The sequence below is a fragment of the Phyllobates terribilis genome, unplaced genomic scaffold, assembly GCF_046119375.1.
Source record: "Phyllobates terribilis strain yellow unplaced genomic scaffold, ASM4611937v1 Scaffold_3__8_contigs__length_932513732, whole genome shotgun sequence".
Lineage (NCBI taxonomy): Eukaryota > Metazoa > Chordata > Amphibia > Anura > Dendrobatidae > Phyllobates > Phyllobates terribilis.
In genome coordinates, this window is record NW_027362763.1 from 677,136,839 (window position 1) to 677,157,817 (window position 20,979).

Genomic DNA, 20,979 nt, shown 5'->3' on the forward strand with positions numbered 1-20,979 from the left:
GTTTGCCCGCCAAGGCCCTAGGCAGCTGGACAGAAACGTGGTCACTTGTGGGGTACGACAGGCCAGAGAAAGGACACACTAAGGGGGTTCTGAAAAGCACTCCAAAGGTACCTGGGAGTCGGCTGAGCCCCTCGCCTGGTGAGCACAGCACGACGTGGGAAGCCATTGCCGGCAGAATTGGCTTGGAGTGTAAAACTTTGAGTAAAGACCTTGGACTGCATCACTGGACTCTGAGTCATTACTGTTGCTCCCGCGCACCATCACCCCCATCATCTACACTCACTGCCCTGAGGCTATACTCCTCCCGTGGGGAGTTATACTACCCTCTGCTGCGCACACAACATCAGCCTCAGTGGTCTGCCCCTCAGCTGCGGTTCTCAGTGACCGCAATCCACGGGTGGCGTAGTCGGACACTTAAACATCAAAACCCAAATAAACAGATCCGCCACTGGTTTGACCGCCCTGAGCCACGGAACCGGGTCGCCGCCACGGAGACTACAACCCCCAGCATTACACAGAGAGATTCGGCTCCGGGTGCCCCACGGCCCAGGGGGCGAGTCATCTACACTACACCAGTTGAAGAAAAAAAGCGATATAGTGCCGCCCTGCACAGTAACAGGAGCCCTGTTTTGTCCCATCCCATGGAAAACAATTTCCTAAAAAGGAAATTATGTTACAGAAGTAATAATGTCCCTAATTGGACTCTAAAATAATAATGTTCCCCACTGGCCACCATAAACTAATAAAGTATGTTCCTCAATCTGGCCCCAAACAGTAATTAAGTCCCTTGTTCAGCCTGGCACCCCCATATATCCATCCTGGCCCCCTCTTCCCTGCATATATCCATCCTGACACCCCCCCATATATCCCTTCTGGCCCCTATATGTCCAGTATGATCCCTCCATATATTTATCCTAGCCCACGTTTATCGAGCCTGCCCCCTCCCATATAGCCATCCTAGTCCCCCATGTGGCCTGCCTGCCCCCCCCCACATATCCATCCTGGCCTCCATGTTTCCAGCCTGCCCCCCATATATCTGTAATGGCCTCCACGTGTCCAGCCTGCCCCCCCAATATATCCATCCTGGCCTCCATGTTTCCAGCCTTCCCCCCCATATATCCATCCTGGCCTCCATGTCTCCAGCCTGCCCCCTCCCATATATCCGTCCTAAAGCCCCATGTGTCCAGCCTGCCCCCCATATATCCATCCTGGCCTCCATGTGTCCAGCCTGCCCCCCTACATATCCATCCTGGCCTCCACGTGTCTAGCCTGCCCCCCAAATATATCCATCCTGGCCTCCATGTTCCCAGCCTGCCCCCCCATATATCCATCCTGGCCTCCATATGTGCAGCCTGCCCCCTCATATATCCATCCTGCCCTTCCCCCCTGCATATATCCATCCTGACACCCCCACATATATCCCTTCTGGCCCCCATAAGTCCAGCGTGGCCCCTCCATATATTTATCCTAGCTCACATGTATCGAGCCTGCCCCCCCACATATTTATCATAGCCCCCCATGTGTCTAGCCTGCCCCCCCACATATCCATCCTCGCCATCATGTGTCCAGCCTGCCCCGCCCCCCATATATCCGGCCCCCCATATATCCATCCCCCCCCACATATCCATCCTGGCCTCCATGTGTCCAGCCTGCCCTCCCATATATCCCATCCTGCCCCCCTTTCCCATGTGTCCAGCCAGGCTCCCCCCTTATGTGTCCAGCCAGGCTCCCCCCCTTAGGTGTCCATCCAGGCTCCCCCCCTTGTGTCCAGCCAGGCTCCCCCCACTTATGTGTCCAGCCAGGCTCCCCCCCTTAATGTATCCAGCCAGCCCCCCCTCGTGTGTCCAGCCGGGCTCCCCCCTCGTGTGTCCATCCAGGGTTCCCCCTTGAGTGTCCGGCCAGGGTTCCCCCTTGAGTGTTCTGCCAGGGCTCCCCTTGTGTGCCCAGCTGGCCCCCCCTTGTGTGCCCAGCCGGGCCTCCCGACTTGTGTGTCCATCCGAGCCACCCCCCTTGTGTGTCCAGCCAGGGTTCCTGCTTTTGTGTCCAGCCAGGGTTCCCCTTTTGTGTCCAGCCAGGGTTCCTCCTTGTGTGTCCATCCAGGGTTCCCCCTTTTGTGTCCAGCCAGGGTTCCCCCTTGTGTGTCCAGCCAGGGTTCCCCCTTGTGTGTCCGGCCAGGGCACCCCCTTGTGTGCCCAGCTGGGCCCTCCCCTTGTTTGCCCAGCTGGCCAGCCGGGCCTCCCCCCTTGTGTGTCCAGCTGGGCCTCCCCCTTGTGTGTCCAGCCAGGGTTCCCCCATTTGTGTCCAGCCAGGGTTCTCCCTTGTGTGTCCAGCCAGGGTTCCCCCTTGTGTGTCCAGCCAGGGTTCCCCCTTGTGTGTCCAGCCAGGGCTCCCCCTTGAGTGTCCAGCCAGGGCTCCCCCTTGAGTGTCCTGCCAGGGTCCCCCCTTGTGTGTCTAGCCAGGGTCCCCCTTGTGTGTCCATCCAGGGCTTCCCCTTGTGTGTCCATCCAGGGTTCCCCCTTGTGTGTCTAGCCAGGGCTCCCCTTTGTGTGTCCAGCCGGGCCCCCCTTTGTGTGTACAGCCAGGGGCCCATCTCATTCTGCATCCACTCATATACATATACACACACACACACAGACACATAGATACTTCTTACCTTCCAGCGCTCCCGTGCGGTGTCCTCCTTCTCCGGCGGCTGAGTTGCACGCCTCCTTCACAGCAGGCGCATGACGATGACGTCATACGTCAGCCGGCAAAGGGAGACGCGCAGCTCCAGCTGCTTCACTGGGACGTGCACCGCGGTGGTTCAGGTAATGAACGCCGCGTGCGCGCGTCCCTGCATACACTGTGCCTGCGCTTTTAAAGGGCCCGTGCCCCTTAAAACCGCAGGTTTTTTTTTACATTCTCTTCTCCCCCTCTCCTCTGCAGCAGGGGGCGGGGCCCACTGGGAAAATTCCCGGGACCCCGCCAGCCCAGTCCGACCCTGCTCGCAGGTGTATCCCATCTGGGCCCGGGGATTTGTCAACTTTAGTGATTTTTAGACGCCGCCGTACTTCCTGCTGGGTTAAGCAAGTGACATTTAATGGAGAATTCTTGTCATCACTAATCATGTTTTCTCTCATGCGATTTTCTTGTGTAAATACGGTTGAAAAAAAATCATTTAGCATATTGGCTTTTTCCTCATCCTCATCCACCATTTCACCCAGACTATTTTTAAGGGGGCCAACACTATCTTTTTTTAGTTTTTTACTATTTATGTAGTTAAAGAATATTTTGGGGTTATTTTTACTTTCTCTGGCAATGATTCTCTCTGCCTCAATCTTTGCTGCCTTGATTTGGTTTTTACAGAATTTTAATTAATTTTCTATATTTATGCCTCATCACTACCTACTTGCTTTAGTTCACTAAATGTTTTTCTTTTTGTCACTTATTGCGCCCCTTACAGCTCTATTTAGCCATAGTGGTTTCCTCCTATTTCTAGCATGTTTATTCCCATAGGGTGTATATTGTGCACAGGTCCTATTCAGGATGCTAATAAATGTCTCCCATTTGCTTTGTGTAGTTTTTCTGTCTCAGGATATCGTCCCAGTTTATTGCACTGAGATCATCTCTCAACCGTTGGAAATTTGCCTTCCCGAAGTTTAGTGTCCTTGTAACCCCTCTACTACACATCTTATTAAAGGTGACCTGAAAACGTATTATTTTGTGATCACTATTACCCAAGTGACCCCCTACTCGTATGTTTGATATGCGGTCTGGCCTATTGTTTAATATTAGGTCTAGCAGTGCCCCCCTTCTTGTTGGGTCCTGAACCAGTTGTGAAAGGTAATTGTCTCTCATAGTAGTCAAAAACCTATTTCCTTTGCTTGAACTACATGTTTCTGTCCCCCAATGTATTACAGGGTAGTTGAAGCCCCCCATAATAATGACTTCTCCTTGAGGTGCTGCATCATCTATTAGCTTTATAAAGATATTCTCCCCTGCTTCCATTATTTTTGGAGACTCATAACAAACCCCTATCAGTAATTTGTTATTTTTTCCCCTCCCCTTATCTCCACCCAAATGGTGTTAGGCGTCAGTCTGTGGCTGGATTCAAAAAGGGTCCATGACCTTCAGTGGTCTCCCATTTTAAGCAAGCCAGGGCTGATGCTGCTCAGCATCATTTTCAGCCCTAACGCCTAGCTGTTCCACAAGTCGTGCAGATTGTCTCCCAGGTATTTGTGCCTAGCAGTGTTAAGCATAGGCTGCCGACGGAGACAGGGCTTGTGGAGTCTAAGTCCAGGATTCGCCGCACTGAGCATGTCCGTGACCTGGCAGATCATGATTGGTGGGTTGGCACCCACCTGACCCGGTGACCTGCATCGCCTGATTGGTCCACGGGTAACGTCACCAATGGCGCGTCGCTGGGCAGGGCTTAGCCTTTAAAAGGCCCGCCCACAAACATGGCGGCGCGCTCAGATCATTTGAGCTAGTAGTTGTGGTGAGCACGCTTTATTATTGAGCTCCTTGAAGAGCCAAACCTTTAAGCTGGCAGGTTAGGTGGGGTAGGCAGCCTTAGCTGGAGGGAGGCAGGTAGCTTAGGCTGACAGTTGTCTCAGACATTGGGGTTCGCCTTACACCCCGTTCCGTCTGCAGACGCCGTACTCCCGACACCGCCTGTAAGCTATTTAGAGCGTGTCTTCTCAGACCGGTAGCACGCCGGCTCAGTGCACGTGTACCCAGCGGGAATCTCATCCGCACACTAGCGCCAATTCATACTGCGTAGCATCCTTGCGGTTAACGTAATTGAGCGTACCGCATTACCCGTTCCGTGTGCTTTAACACTGAAGGGTTAATTTCTTTAAGCGGTTAACGTAGATAGAGCGTACCGCTATACCCGTTGCCGTGTGCTATAACACGGAAGGGTTCTCATTTAAGTTGGTTGCTTTCCTTTCCACCCGGAAAGTGTTCGGCAGCAGCCCAGCAGACTGCATCGCGGACCCCAGTGTCGGTTGCGTTCCATTTTATAAAAGTTGTCTGCAACCGCCCTCCTAACAGTATCTGAGCGCCAGGGTCTTGCCGAACATGGCCGACAATCAACAACTGCAGCGGTTTATACAGCAACTGGATGCCAGACTTAAATCTCTGGAACAAGCTGTCCCGGTCGCTGATATCACTGCAGTAGCGACCCAGGCAGCTACTCTTGCAGCCAATATTATTAACTCGACAGCGGTGAATACTGCAACCACTGCAAGTGCCCCATTACCCAGTTTTGCTTTCCCAGAGAAATTTTCTGGAGATAGTAAACTCTGCAGGGGTTTTATTAATGTATGCTCCATTCATTTGGAAATGATGGAGGCACGGTTCCCCTCCGAAAGAGCCAAAGTAGGATATATCATCTCACTACTTTCTCACAGGGCTCTGGAGTGGGCTACTCCTCTATGGGAGCGGAACGACCTGGTCGTAGTAAATGCGGGTCTTTTCCTTAAGACCCTAAAAAGTGTTTTCCTGGGTCCTCAGGTCACACATGATACGGCTCTTAAGCTTCTTGCGTTGGTCCAGGGTTCGGCCACCGCCAGCCACTATGCCATCCAGTTCAGAACCCTAGCGGCTGAACTGGATTGGTCTAAGCGGTCGATTATCCCGGTGTTCTTGAAGGGTCTGGCTGGGCATATTAAAGATGCTTTATCTACCAGAGAGATTCCAGCCTCTCTAGAGGAGTTAATATCTCTCACTGACCGTATAGACTTGCGTCATGCGGAACACAAGTTAGAGCTGGAGGTTGCCAGTCCTCAATATCTGTTGGCACAATCCATCTTTAGACCCAAACCCAAGACTCTCGACCCGGAGCCTGAGGCCATGGATATAACCCAGACTGAGTCTAGTCCCTCTCATTCCCGACCTGCTCATCTCTTGGAGCACCCCGTAAATAAGGGTTCCAAGCAGTCAGTAAAACGAGTAGGCCTTACCACCGTTGGAGGAGGTGTATTAAATTCCGGGACTTCTTCCTCCAAATTATCTTATAATGTGACATTGTCCTTTGGTAATTCTGCAGTTACTGCCAAGGCGTGGGTGGACTCTGGTGCTGATGGCAATTTGTTATCATCTACATTTGCCCAGAGACATGCCATCCCTGTTGAGTTATTCTCTAGACCAATGAACATTAGTGTTGCCAATGGTCCACTCCTGGATGTACAAATCACCCACCATTCGATTCCTCTCACCATGTCATTTCCTCAGGGCCACCGGGAGGATATCTCATTTCTTATTATTCCCGGTGGATTAGACGAGGTGTTATTGGGTCTCCCCTGGTTACGTTATCATACTCCACACATTGACTGGAATACGGGGACAATTTCTTCTTGGAATGAGAATTGTGCATCTCAGTGTTTGGTCAAAGTCACCCGGAGGGTAGTCTCTGATCCTCCTATCATTGCGACACCCGGTACAGATTCCTTGTCTGTCTCCAGGACTCGGGTCTTTTCAGATTATGTCGTAAAGAACTGTCAGGAGGAGAGGGTGGCTGCAGTGTCCTCCAACCTGGTTCTGTCAGGGAGGACGTTTGTTTCCCCTAATCTACGGAATATGGTGCTCTCCTGGGCTCATGCCCCTAAGCTCAGAGCCCACCTGGGGGTCAAACGTACCACTAAGTTCCTTCAACGCTCCTATTGGTGGCCCCGGTGGCGTCAGGACGTCAAGGACTTTGTTCACGCGTGTCCCGTCACTGCGAGAGATAAATCTTTCCACCAGAGACCGGCGGGTCTTTTCCATCTGTCACCCGTGAAAGATTCCACACATAGAGAACCGGTTGTCACTTGTTGTCATGCTGCTCCCCGCATTAAAAAGGGGTACCCTGTACACCGGAGGGGTCACGGTTCCGTGAATCCTCTTTGTGATCCGGTGGACCACATTCTAGCCCCCCGGCTCATGGAGGAAAATGAGCGTCAAGTGGAGAGGATGTTAGGCGTCGGTCTGTGGCTGGATTCGAAATGGGTCCAGGACCTTCTGTGGTCTCCCATTTCAGGCCAGCCAGGGCTGATGCTGCTCAGCATCATTGTCAGCCCCAACGCCTAGCTGCTCCACAAGCCGTGCAGATTGTCTCCCAGGTGTTTGTGCCTAGCAGTGTTAAGCATAGGCTGCCGACGGAGACAGGGCTTGTGGAGTCTAAGTCCAGGATTCGCCGCACTGAGCATGTCCGTGACCTGGCAGATCATGATTGGTGGGTTGGCACCCACCTGACCCAGTGACCTGGCATCGCCTGATTGGTCCACGGGTAACGTCACCAATGGCACATCGCTGGGCAGGGCTTAGTCTTTAAAAGGCCCGCCCACAAACATGGCTGCGCGCTCAGATCATTTGAGCTAGTAGTTGTGGTGAGCACGTTTTATTATTGAGCTCCTTGAAGAGCCAAACCTTTAAGCTGACAGGTTAGCTGGGGTAGGCAGCCTTAGCTGGAGGGAGGCAGGTAGCTTAGGCTGACAGTTGTCTCAGACAAGGGGGTTCGCCTTACACCCCGTTCCGTCTGCAGACAGCCGTACTCCCGACACCGCCTGTAAGCTATTTAGAGCGTGTCTTCTCAGACCGGTAGCACGCCGGCTGAGTGCACGTGTACCCAGCGGGAATCTCACCCACACATTAGCGCCAATTCCTACTGTGTAGCATCCTTGCGGTTAACGTAATTGAGCGTACCGCATTACCCGTTCCGTGTGCTTTAACACTGAAGGGTTAATTTCTTTAAGCGGTTAACGTAGATAGAGCGTACCGCTATACCTGTTGCCGTGTGCTATAACACGGAAGGGTTCTCATTTAAGTTGGTTGCTTTCCTTTCCACCCGGAAAGTGTTCGGCAGCAGCCCACCAGACTGCATCGCGGACCCCAGGGTCGGTTGCGTTCCATTTTATTAAAGTTGTCTGCAACCGCCCTCCTAACACAGGGACTCTACATTTCCATTAGCTTCACATATATCCTCCCGCAATATGGGTTTTAAGGATGATTTTACAAATAAACAAACACCCCCCCCCTCGCTTGTTTGTGCGGTCATTTCTGAACAGACTATAGCCCTGTAAATTAACTGCCCAGTCATTGCTCTCGTCCAGCCATGTCTCAGATATCCGCACCATGTCATCATTATTTTCCAACAAAATTAATTCTAATTCCTCTATTTTGTTGGTGAGGCTTCTGACATTAGCGTACATGCATTTTATATATCTCTCTGTACCTCTATTCCTTCTTACTTTATTGACTGTTCTAACCCCACCCACAATTTCTTTATTTGTGCCCAGGTCACTATCTGCACTATCTTCCCCACCTATAAAATGAATACCCTCCCCCCAATCCCTAGTTTAAACACTCCTCCAACCTTCTAGCCATTTTCTCCCCCAGCACAGCTGCACCCTCCCCATTGAGGTGCAGCCGGTCCCTAGCGTAGAGTCTGTAGCCAACTGAGAAGTTGGCCCAGTTCTCCAGGAACCCAAATCCCTCCTTCCTACACCAGTTCTTGAGCCACTTATTTATCTGCCTAATCTCCCATTGCCTCTCTGGCGTGGCGCGTGGTACCGGTAGTATTTCAGAGAATACCACCTTGGAGGTCCTTGCTTTCAGCTTGCAGCCTAATTCCCTGAAATCATCTTAAAAGACCTTCCACCTACCTCTAACTTTGTCATTTGAGCCAATGTGCACCATGAACGCTGGGTCCTCACCAGCCCCTCCCAGTAATCTGTCAACCCGATCAGCGATGTGCCGGACTCGAGCGACGATCCCTGTCTTTGTGACAGATTGCCCTATCTGTTCCCCTAATAATTGAGTCCCCCACTACCAGCACCTGCCTGGCCTGCCCTGCTCTCCTATTTCCCTCGTTACTGGAGCTGACACTCCTCTGGCTTTCAGAGGACATGCCTTGCTGCAGCAGTGCTACCCCTGTACCGTCACCCCCCTCATCTACCAACTTTGCAAACTTATTGGGGTGTGCCAGATCAGGACTAGCCTCCCTGGCACTCTTCCCTCTACCCCCCCCTTCTGTCACCCAGCTAGCTGCCTCACTGATGACCAGCAGCACAGGAAACATACTGTGTGTGTCCTCGGCATGAGCCCAAAACCATCAGGACCAACAAACCTACTGGGATGTGACTAGTTGACACATTTAAAGGACTTGTCCACCTAAGTAATATATCAGAAGTGTCGATGTGAATATTCTGGTAAATGAAATTTGCAGGGGGTTCAATTCCAAGCAAAAGTTTGTCCTCCGGAGTTGCACTTCATACTATAAAGTACCATAAAAAATAGCTGTAAGCCTAGCCCATCATAGTGAGCAACCATATCTACACCATAGATAAAGATAGTTAATCATGTAGTAAGCGCCCTCTAGTGGTGGCTGCAGGCATGAAATGTTTTATTATTTACCTCTATGTCTATGAGGAGATATGTCAATCTGTATGTTATAATCCCAATATAGACATAGAATGATGTTTTGTAGATTATGCCAAAACATTTTTGGATGGAAATAACCCTTTACCATTTAATTTGCATTAAAAGTTAATTTATACCTTCAACTATTTTTCTACACATAGTAAATCGATTTAACATGGGCTCTAGGCTGCAGATATAGAATCCAGCATCTGCATCTCCAGTAGTTTTTTTTTTACTTGATTTTGTTGCTTTTTTGTTTTTTTTTACAGCGTAGAAAACAATTTTTGGGGGACCTGAAACACATCAGCAAATAGGTGAACTGCTGATGACGGACCTCTTTATGGTTTTTCTGTATTCTTATTCTGAACTGGTCTGGCTAACATATTAATAACGTAAATTGTACATACATGGGGGGAAGAGGGTGTATTATAGAGGTTTTTGCAATTTCAGGCAGAAGACATGCCATAAATGTCTGGAGGGATACCGTCTGAGACCCTAAGGAAGAGATATTAGAGGGGGTACACCCAAGTAGTGGACGGCAGTCACAGATAGAAGACCCAATGCAGAGGTGGCCTCACATACTCTGCTGTCTCCATTGAAATCTATGAGAGTAAGGAAGCTGCCCGGCTGTCTCTAAAACTTATAATAAGCCACCAGACCAACAGCCATACACAGCAGGACACCAGAATGTGCTAGGCATACATAATAACAATAAAAGCTCCAACAACAGCAGCTTGCTGATGGATTCCAGATAGCAAACGTATCTGAATTATTTACCCCATATTTATATGCTATCCTTACTACTTACTACCTATGTGTTATGTTGGTCTGGTGGTTTCTTAGGAACATCTATCAGACCCACATTAATACACAGCAGGACTGGACATTATAATGTGCCATATATAAGGATACAAGATACATCAACAGCAGCTTGTTGATGGTTTCCATCTCACAATTACTTAAGAAATATTTATTTCTTATCTTTGCAACACCAATTAGATGTTCTTATAAAACCACTTTAAATCTTAACAACGCAGGACCTTTTTATTTTTGCACTTTAGTTTTTCCTCCCCTTGTTCCAGGAGCTATTACTTTTTTATTTTTCCACTGACACAGCCATTTGAGGGCTATTTTTTTTTTTGTTGGACGAGTTGTAAGTTGTTGTTTTTTTCAGTCTTTTTCGGGGGCTTGAACTTGCAATCGCTCGATCACTTATACTATATAATGCAATTACACAATATTGCACTATATAGGGAAATCACGGTTCTCAGCCTGAGGCTCCAGTCACTGCGGTGCCTGATTTGGCTCCAGATCTATTCTGCGGCTGGACAACAGCCCCCAACGTCCAGCCAATGTCATCAAGAGTGAGAAGTCCTGGAAGTGACGATCTGGCCCTGGAGCCCTGATCTCAAAATCATCCAGCCTGTCTGCAATCACATGAAGGATCTGCACAAAACTCATACACAGAAGATCTGGGGTCAGTGCTACAAGATGTTTGGAACAACCTCCTGCCGAGTATCTTTAATATCTGAGACTGAGAAGGATTGATGAAGGCGACAGGCGGTCACCAGATAGTGATGGGATTTACATTTCACTTTTGTTCTTTGACTTTACATTTTGTTAATTGATAAAAAATAAACTATTAACACTTCTATTTTTTAAGCATTATTACTTTGCAGCATTCTTTTCACACCTGCCTAAGAGTTTTGCACAGTTCTGTAAATAATAAGAATAAAAGATCCATTAACAGATGGTTTCTGTGAAGGATCAGTATTACTTAACCAATATTTATTTCTTACTCTCATAACAACAATAATAATAAAATATAAACAACAATTATGTTTAGGTAGAGGATCTCTTTAAAGGGAATCTGTCAGCAGGATTTTATACCCCAAACTATTTATATGCACATGTATCTCAAGCCTGGCAATACCTTTACATGGCCAGCCTGTCCCCTGTTACTGAGAAAGAGCTATGGTAGATCTGAGGCCTCTGTCACTCCAGCTCTATTCCCCACCCAGCGCCTCTGCCTCCTGCTTGACTGAAGTCACACAGTATAGAGGTTGTCAGCCAAGCAGTGGGAGAGTGGAAATAGAGCTGGAGTGACAGAGGCTTCAGATCTTTCATAGCTCTTCAGCTTCATTTGCATGTCAATCGCATATCACTTAAAGCACTAGCTTCTCAGTAACAAAGGTTCAGACGGGCCATGTAAAGGTATTGCTGGACATGTCGATGAAAGAGTTACATGTACATATACAGTACAGTCCAAAAGTTTGGACAGTCCTTCTCATTTAAAGAAACTGGCTCACATGAGGACCGCCCCAGGAAAGGAAGACCAAGAGTCACCTCTGCTTCTGAGGATAAGTTTATCCGAGTCACCAGCCTCAGAAATCGCAGGTTAACTGCAGCTCAGATTAGAGACCAGGTCAACGCCACACAGAGTTCTAGCAGCAGACACATCTCTACAACAACTGTTAAGAGGAGACTTTGTGCAGCAGGCCTTCATGGTAAAATAGCTGCTAGGAAACCACTGCTAAGGACAGGCAACAAGCAGAAGAGACTTGTTTGGGCTAAAGAACACAAGGAATGGACATTAGACCAGTGGAAATCTGTGCTTTGGTCTGATGAGTCCAAATTTGATATCTTTGGTTCCAACCACCGTGTCTTTGTGCGAATCAGAAAAGGTGAACGGATGGACTCTACATGCCTGGTTCCCACTGTGAAGCATGGAGGAGGAGGTGTGATGGTGTGGGGGTGCTTTGCTGGTGACACTGTTGGGGATTTATTCAAAATTGAAGGCATACTGAACCAGCATGGCTACCACAGCATCTTGCAGCGGCATGCTATTCCATCCGGTTTGCGTTTAGTTGGACCATCATTTATTTTTCAACAGGACAATGACCCCAAACACACCTCCAGGTTGTGTAAGGGCTATTTGACCAAGAAGGAGAGGGATGGGGTGCTATGCCAGATGACCTGGCCTCCACAGTCACCAGACCTGAACCCAATCGAGATGGTTTGGGGTGAGCTGGACCGCAGAGTGAAGACAAAAGGACCAACAAGTGCTAAGCATCTCTGGGAACTCATTCAAGATTGTTGGAAGACCATTTCCGGTGACTACCTCTTGAAGCTCATCAAGAGAATGCCAAGAGTGTGCAAAGCAGTCATCAAAGCAAAAGGTGGCTACTTTGAAGAACCTAGCATATAAGACATATTTTCAGTTGTTTCACACTTTTTTGTTAAGTATATAATTCCACATGTGTTAATTCATAGTTTTGATGCCTTCAGTGTGAATGTACAATTTTCAAAGTCATGAAAATACAGAAAAATCTTTAAATGAGAAGGTGTGTCCAAACTTTTGGTCTGTACTGTACATAGTTTGATGGATTCCCTTTAAGAGATGACATCACAGCCCTCAGTTGACCAGCTTCTTGTATAACAATGTAATTTACTCTCGACATTCCAGGTTATGATTTTGCAGCAGTGTTAGAATGGTTTGCCGAAAGAGTTGACCGCATCATTCTGCTTTTTGATGCCCACAAGCTGGACATCTCCAATGAGTTCTCAGAAGTCATCAAAGCCTTGAAGAACCACGAGGACAAAATGCGCGTGGTCCTAAACAAGGCGGATCAGATAGAGACCCAGCAGCTGATGAGGGTTTACGGCGCTCTTATGTGGTCCTTGGGGAAAATTGTCAACACTCCGGAGGTGATCAGGGTCTACATCGGATCTTTCTGGTCACACCCGCTGCTCATTCCTGACAACCGCAAACTGTTTGAGGCAGAGGAGCAGGATCTGTTCAGAGACAGGCAGAGCCTTCCACGTAACACAGCACTTAGAAAACTCAATGACTTGATCAAACGAGCCCGACTGGCAAAGGTGAGATGACATTTATGGTCTCCTTGTTCTTATCAAATCTACCTCTGATGGGAGTTTTCACTTATCTTTATTTCTTTTGCGTCTTCTACTCTTGTCACATCCAAAACGGCAGGTTTGTTCATCATCATAGAATGGTAGAGTTGGAAGGGACCTCCAGGGTCATCTGGTCCAGACCCCTGCTCAATGCAGGATTCACTAAACCATCTCAGACAGATGTCTGTCCAGCCTCTGTTTGAAGACTTCCATTGAAGGAGAACTCATCGTCTATCATGGCCACCTGTGGCAAGCTAAACATGTCCAGATCCTTTAACCGTCCCTCGTAGGATGTAGTTTGCAGTCCGCACACCATCCTGGTAGCTCTTCTCTGTACTTGCTCCAGTTTTTTTATGTCTTTTTTAAAATGTGGCCAAAACTGGACACAGTATCCAGATGAGTAGAGGGGGATGATTACTTCACGTGACCTAGACTCTATGCTTCTCTTAATACATCCCAAAACTGTGTTTGCCTTTTTTGCTGCTGCATCACAGTGTTGACTCATGTGCAGTCTGTGATCTATTAGTATACCCAAGTCTTTTTCACACGTGCTGTTGCTTAGTTCTATTCCTCCCATTTTGTAGATGTAATTTTTGTTCTTCTTGCCCAGATGTGGAATCTTGCATTTCTCCCTGTCAAATATTTTTTTATAAGTCGCTGCCCATTGTTCAAGTTCCTCTAGATCCTTCTGAATCCTTTCTCTGTCTTCTCTAGTTTTAGCTATTCCTTCTAGCTTTGCAATTGTTTGTTAGTTTTTTTTGCTGTCTGTAACCATAAAAACACAAAGCTTTTCATGGGAGCTGTATACACAAAAAAATAACCACTGTGAAGTTAAGATAAATTTTTCATTATACTGGGAAAAAAATAATAATTTGACTGCAAAAGTGTTCATACCCTTTTAACCTTAGTTATACATTAAATTGGTGTTGATGGGTCAGGGGTTTGCACCTTTAATCTAAAATGTAGTCAGACTATTTGTGATCCTCCCCTCACACTGTCGTTCTCCAGCTAAACTCTTCTCAGGGTGATGTGTTTGGAGTTTGGTCTTTTAATAGTAACCAGCTGGAGCTGCTCTATTTTAAGGCTGCAGTTTGTGTACTGGAAGCGAAGTCCATTGAGATGTAATTCATGTCTGGCATTTCCTGCGCCCGCCGTGGATTTCTGCCCTATTAGTGCAGTGACCTAAATAGCGTGATGGTTTTCTTGTGTGAAGTACGGAATAGTACATTGCTAATAAATCCAAAATATCCTTTTAATGGAAGCGGACATCATATGTTATCTGTGTCCTGGAAAGTGATGGAACAATCGCGCCGCCCTGGTGGTGGAAGATCAGAAATATATATGTTAATGGACTTTGTAGGCTGGAGCCTCCTATAACAGCAGTCTGGATGTGTAGTCTGGAGCCCCCTATAACAGCAGTCTGGATGTGTAGTCTGGAGCCCCCCTAAAATAGCAGTCTAGATGTCTAGTATGGAGCCCTCCTATAACAGCAGTCTGGATGTGTAGTCTGTAGCCCCCCTATAGCAGCAGTCTGGATGTGTAGTCTGGAGCCCTCCTATAGCAGCAGTCTGGATGTGTAGTCTGGAGCCCTCCTATAACAGCAGTCTGGATGTGTAGTCTGGAGCCCTCCTATAACAGCAGTCTGGATGTGTAGTCTGGAGCCCTCCTATAACAGCAGTCTGGATGTGTAGTCTGGAGCCCCCTATAACAGCAGTCTGAATGTGTAGTCTGGAGCCCCCCTATAACAGCAGTCTGGATGTGTAGTCTGGAGCCCCCCCTATAACAGCAGTCTGGATGTGTAGTCTGGAGCCCTCCTATAACAGCAGTCTGGATGTGTAGTCTGTAGCCCCCCTATAGCAGCAGTCTGGATGTGTAGTCTGGAGCCCTCCTATAACAGCAGTCTGGATGTGTAGTCTGGAGCCCTCCTATAACAGCAGTCTGGATGTGTAGTCTGGAGCCCCCCTATAACAGCAGTCTGGATGTGTAGTCTGGAGCCCCCTATAACAGCAGTCTGAATGTGTAGTCTGGAGCCCCCCTATAACAGCAGTCTGGATGTGTAGTCTGGAGCCCTCCTATAACAGCAGTCTGGATGTGTAGTCTGGAGCCCCCTATAACAGCAGTCTGAATGTGTAGTCTGGAGCCCCCCTATAACAGCAGTCTGGATGTGTAGTCTGGAGCCCCCCCTATAACAGCAGTCTGGATATGTATTCTGGAGCCCTCCTATAACAGCAGTCTGGATGTGTAGTCTGGAGCCCTCCTATAACAGCAGTCTGGATGTGTAGTCTGGAGCCCTCCTATAACAGCAGTCTGGATGTGTAGTCTGGAGCCCTCCTATAACAGCAGTCTGGATGTGTAGTCTGGAGCCCCCTATAACAGCAGTCTGGATGTGTAGTCTGGAGCCCCCCTATAATAGCAGTCTAGATGTCTAGTATGGAGCCCTCCTATAGCAGCAGTCTGGATGTGTAGTCTGGAGCCCTCCTATAACAGCAGTCTGGATGTGTAGTCTGGAGCCCTCCTATAACAGCAGTCTGGATGTGTAGTCTGGAGCCCTCCCTATAACAGCAGTCTGGATGTGTAGTCTGGAGCCCCCTATAACAGCAGTCTGAATGTGTAGTCTGGAGCCCCCCTATAACAGCAGTCTGGATGTGTAGTCTGGAGCCCCCCCTATAACAGCAGTCTGGATGTGTAGTCTGGAGCCCCCTATAGCAGCTGTCTGGATATGTAGTCTGGAGCCCCCCTATAACAGCAGTCTGGATGTGTAGTCTGGAGCCCCCCTATAATAGCAGTCTAGATGTGTAGTCTGGAGCCCTCCTATAACAGCAGTCTGGATGTGTAGTCTGTAGCCCCCCTATAGCAGCAGTCTGGATGTGTAGTCTGGAGCCCTCCTATAACAGCAGTCTGGATGTGTAGTCTGGAGCCCTCCTATAACAGCAGTCTGGATGTGTAGTCTGGAGCCCCCCTATAACAGCAGTCTGGATGTGTAGTCTGGAGCCCCCTATAACAGCAGTCTGAATGTGTAGTCTGGAGCCCCCCTATAACAGCAGTCTGGATGTGTAGTCTGGAGCCCTCCTATAACAGCAGTCTGGATGTGTAGTCTGGAGCCCCCTATAACAGCAGTCTGAATGTGTAGTCTGGAGCCCCCCTATAACAGCAGTCTGGATGTGTAGTCTGGAGCCCCCCCCTATAACAGCAGTCTGGATATGTATTCTGGAGCCCTCCTATAACAGCAGTCTGGATGTGTAGTCTGAAGCCCTCCTATAACAGCAGTCTGGATGTGTAGTCTGGAGCCCTCCTATAACAGCAGTCTGGATGTGTAGTCTGGAGCCCCCTATAACAGCAGTCTGGATGTGTAGTCTGGAGCCCCCCTATAATAGCAGTCTAGATGTCTAGTATGGAGCCCTCCTATAGCAGCAGTCTGGATGTGTAGTCTGGAGCCCTCCTATAACAGCAGTCTGGATGTGTAGTCTGGAGCCCTCCTATAACAGCAGTCTGGATGTGTAGTCTGGAGCCCTCCCTATAACAGCAGTCTGGATGTGTATTCTGGAGTCCCCTATAACAGCAGTCTGAATGTGTAGTCTGGAGCCCCCCTATAACAGCAGTCTGGATGTGTAGTCTGGAGCCCCCCCTATAACAGCAGTCTGGATGTGTAGTCTGGAGCCCCCTATAGCAGCTGTCTGGATATGTAGTCTGGAGCCCCCCTATAACAGCAGTCTGGATGTGTAGTCTGGAGCCCCCCTATAATAGCAGTCTAGATGTCTAGTATGGAGCCCCCTATAACAGCAGTCTGGATGTGTAGTCTGGAGCCCCCCTATAGCAGCTGTCTGGATATGTAGTCTGGAGCCCCCCCTATAACAGCAGTCTGGATGTGTAGTCTGGAGCCCCCCCCTATAACAGCAGTCTGGATGTGTAGTCTGGAGCCCCCCTATAGCAGCTGTCTGGATATGTAGTCTGGAGCCCCCCCCCCCTATAACAGCTGTCTGGATGTGTAGTTTGGAGCCCCCTATAACAACAGTCTGGATGTGTAGTCTGGAGCCCCCCTATAGCAGCTGTCTGGATATGTAGTCTGGAGCCCCCCCCCCCTATAACAGCAGTCTGGATGTGTAGTTTGGAGCCCCCTATAACAACAGTCTGGATGTGTAGTCTGGATCCCCCTATAACAGCAGTCTGGATATGTAGTCTGGAGCCCCCTTTAAGAGTAGTCTGGTTGATTACTAGGTGTTCTGGACTGTCACTTGCCCAATGACTGGAGTTTTTGTAGTTACACCTGAGATACATTGTTAATTACACATGTCACATAATTCAAGTTTGATCTTCTCTTTTTTACCCTCAGGTCCACACGTACATCATCAGTTCCTTGAAGAAGGAGATGTCAGCCGTCTTTGGAAAGGACAATAAGAAGAAAGAGTTAATTGGCACTTTAGGGGAGATTTATGGTCGAATTGAAGGAGAACATCAGATCTCTCCAGGAGACTTCCCCAACCTGAAGAAGATGCAGGTACAGTAGACCACCCTGCCCGGCCATCCTGACATCTTTAGAGTAACCCTAATCCAATACTGAAGGACCTTGAGAGTAGAGGGATGGACCACTAGAAAGATGATGACTTGGGTTAAAACAGGGTATTATTTAGTTCAGTGGTTATTTTCCTTGTGCGTTTTCCTACACTTTTTTTGCATTTTGAGAAAGTTGGGGCGCTTGGGGGTCCCTTCAATGAGCTGTTCAGCAAAGGGGCTAGAAGCCTGACTCCCAACAATTATTTTCTCTTGACCTCCCTTCTCTTTGAGTTTCAAACCCAACCACTGATGAAATCTCTCTTCGTCTGGTCATGTCTAACACTGTGTACCAAGGACATTACTCCAATGACCCCTCTAGACTTTTACTCTTTGGGTTGTTGAGGCTCATGATGGTGAACCACCATGTTGCACAACCTCCCATAATCTTCACCCCTCTATTATTTTAGTCACGTCTTTACCTTCTCACCCTAAGACTTCGGCCATAATTCTGCCCTACTTTGGCATTCTCTTCCATCAATCTCTCATCCTTTCTTGGCTCTCCCTTGTCTACATATGATGGTTTGACTGATAACCCGGTTAATGTGTGAAAGCTTTGTAATGGGTTATACTATGGCTTACAAAGTAGCTACCTAGAGGTGGCACTAGTGAGTTAATTTTTCTATCCTTCTGGAGGAAAGCTAATTTGCATACTTTTTCCCAGGTAGCTTGCCTGTAACACCCTAGACACCAGTTAGATCTCCATAAGGAGAACCAGGACCTCCTGAGAGTGTTGTCTTCTACAAAAGCAGATTAATCTGTAACATTGAGTAGTAAAGTGAAGAATAATTGATGGAATACTGTGTGTCTGTTATTTTTTTTATTGGAAGTTTTATATTTTTCTTACATAGGATCTCTTACAATCCCAAGATTTTAACAAATTCCAGCCCCTGAAGAATAAGCTTCTGGAGACTGTAGGTGAGATGCTGGCTCATGACATTGCCCACTTAATGGTGCTGGTTAGACAAGAGGAAACTCAAAAACCAGTCCAAATGGTGAAAGGAGGTGCCTTTGAGGGTACCCAGAATGGTCCCTTTGGACACAGTTACGAAGAAGGGGCAGGAGAAGGGATTGATGATGTGGACTGGGTAGTGGCTAGAGATAAGCCCATGTACGACGAGATCTTCTACACTTTGTCTCCTGTCAATGGCAAAATCACTGGTGCCAATGCCAAGAAGGAGATGGTCAAGTCCAAGCTGCCTAATACTGTTCTTGGAAAGATCTGGAAGCTTGCTGACACAGATAAAGATGGCCTGCTGGACGATGAGGAGTTTGCCTTAGCCAACCACCTAATTAAGGTGAAATTAGAAGGCCACGAGCTTCCAAATGAAATTCCTTGCCATCTAATTCCACCCTCCAAGCGGAAGGTGACCGAGTGAAGCTGGGGAACATTGAAAGTGTTGGCGAGCCGAGAAGTAACAGAGTTTCCTTCAAGTTGATACGATTAATGTGAAGTGGGCCTGCTGAGGCATTTTGATTTAACACGATATATCCTATCAAGATGCTGATTGAGCTTTTATTAACCGTTAACCAGAAGCTAATCCTCGATCCTTTGTGCACACCTTTACTTACCGAAGACAAACAGTTCAAAAAATAAAGGGAAAAAAGACCCTGAGGACGTAACGTGCTCTCGGACCTGTGTTGCATTGTATCTTGCTTCCGCAATTCTCTTTACTTTCCAGATACCTCGTTGTATTGTTCTCCAGCCTTGTGTTATGCAAATCGGTTTTAGCTGTTTTTATGTCTTGTATGTGTGTTTTACTGAATGTGATGTTTCATTGTGAGTTCCTTTAAAGGATTGTGACTCTACTGGCCAAGAAGGTTGGAGTTACCAGACACGTTCTACACGGGTTGATTCATCATAAATAGACGTACCAGGTGGTTCCTGTTTATTGTAGATCTACATTGGTCTTGGGTCTGAGGGGGCAATAATGGAGAACTTTTTCATGGTTCCAGATGGCTCCTGTTCATTGTAGACATACTTTGGTCTTGGGGAAATAGTGGAGAACTTTTTGATGGTTTCTGTCTGTTGTAGACCTATTTTAGTCTTGGGTTTAAGGGGGCAATAGTGGAGAACCTTTTGATGTTTTTTTTTATCGTGGGATGGAGTGATTAATAGAGGGGGAAATCCCTTGTATTTTTGAACCTTGAGGGTACGGCTATTTAACTATTTGCGTCATGGAAAGCCTGGTGCCCAACATCATTTGACTTTCACCCATTGTTAGGGGAGCCCAAATTCCATTGACATTGCTAAAAAATTGAATGTCAAAGGAAATTGGGAATGAAGTTTGATGTGAATTGTAACCTTCTGAGGTCAGAATTGTGGAGACTTTGTAGGGATCTTGTCAGTCGTTTGGACAGAGTGTTATATGGCAGGTCCAATTCTGTAATAGTTGTGTAGCCCTCACATTAACCCTTTAGGATATAGTATTGATGCTCGTGTAGTATTGACTCTCCTGTGAGGATGATAGTTGGATGAGAAGGCAAAACTTTAGAAGACAGATACTCTAAGAAGTCTTACTGGGTTTCATTTGAGGACCATGAGTTTTAGTTGTGAATTGATGTGGAGCAGCTATGTTATGTTATGTTGTTAGACTCTACAAAGAATTAGTTAGTGACATTCCCAAGGCACGAGGCACATGGTGCCTTATTCCACTCATGTTGATACTTAGTGGATTATCGGTTCAAGCAAAAACGCTCTGCTTCCAGTATAAACCCCCCATACACAATATATAGCTGTCGGCCAAACAATTTTCCCGATTCCCGCAAACCCAGGGACACTTGGCCGAGAGTTCCTGCCGACTACATGAGAGAACTTCTCTGGTGGCGGTTTATCTCTCGGAGAACAAATGGATCGGCTGCTGGAAATCCGATGTGCCAGATCCTTCTCTCCCTCGACATCACCTATCATGGGACTCCATACACATTAGACTGACAGACGATCCAACTGATATTGTCTAATGTGTATGGGGGACTTTAGTGATGAGAACAGCTAAAACTCTATAAGATTAAGTATTAAAAGGAGATTATAAGAAATAGTTCACAGAGCAAGAAATCTGTATGTCGTTCTGCTGAGCGTATGACTTGTTTTATAGATGTAAGCTTCAAGCTCTCGGCTCCGTTCACTTTCCTGTAAGC

The 20,979-nt window shown here is 47.7% G+C and overlaps 1 protein-coding gene across 1 annotated transcript in view; it reads left to right on the forward strand.

Annotated features, from left to right (window-relative positions):
* Positions 1–20,212, forward strand: part of LOC141258612 (EH domain-containing protein 3-like) — a 36,423-nt gene extending 16,211 nt beyond the window's left edge. The window contains exons 3-5 of the mRNA XM_073673573.1: positions 12,848–13,260; positions 17,624–17,788; positions 18,693–20,212. Of these exons, the coding sequence (XP_073529674.1) occupies positions 12,848–13,260; positions 17,624–17,788; positions 18,693–19,220 (1,106 nt within the window). The 3' untranslated portion in view covers positions 19,221–20,212. The remainder of the gene's footprint in view (positions 1–12,847; positions 13,261–17,623; positions 17,789–18,692) is intronic.
* Positions 20,213–20,979: the final 767 nt, after the last annotated feature.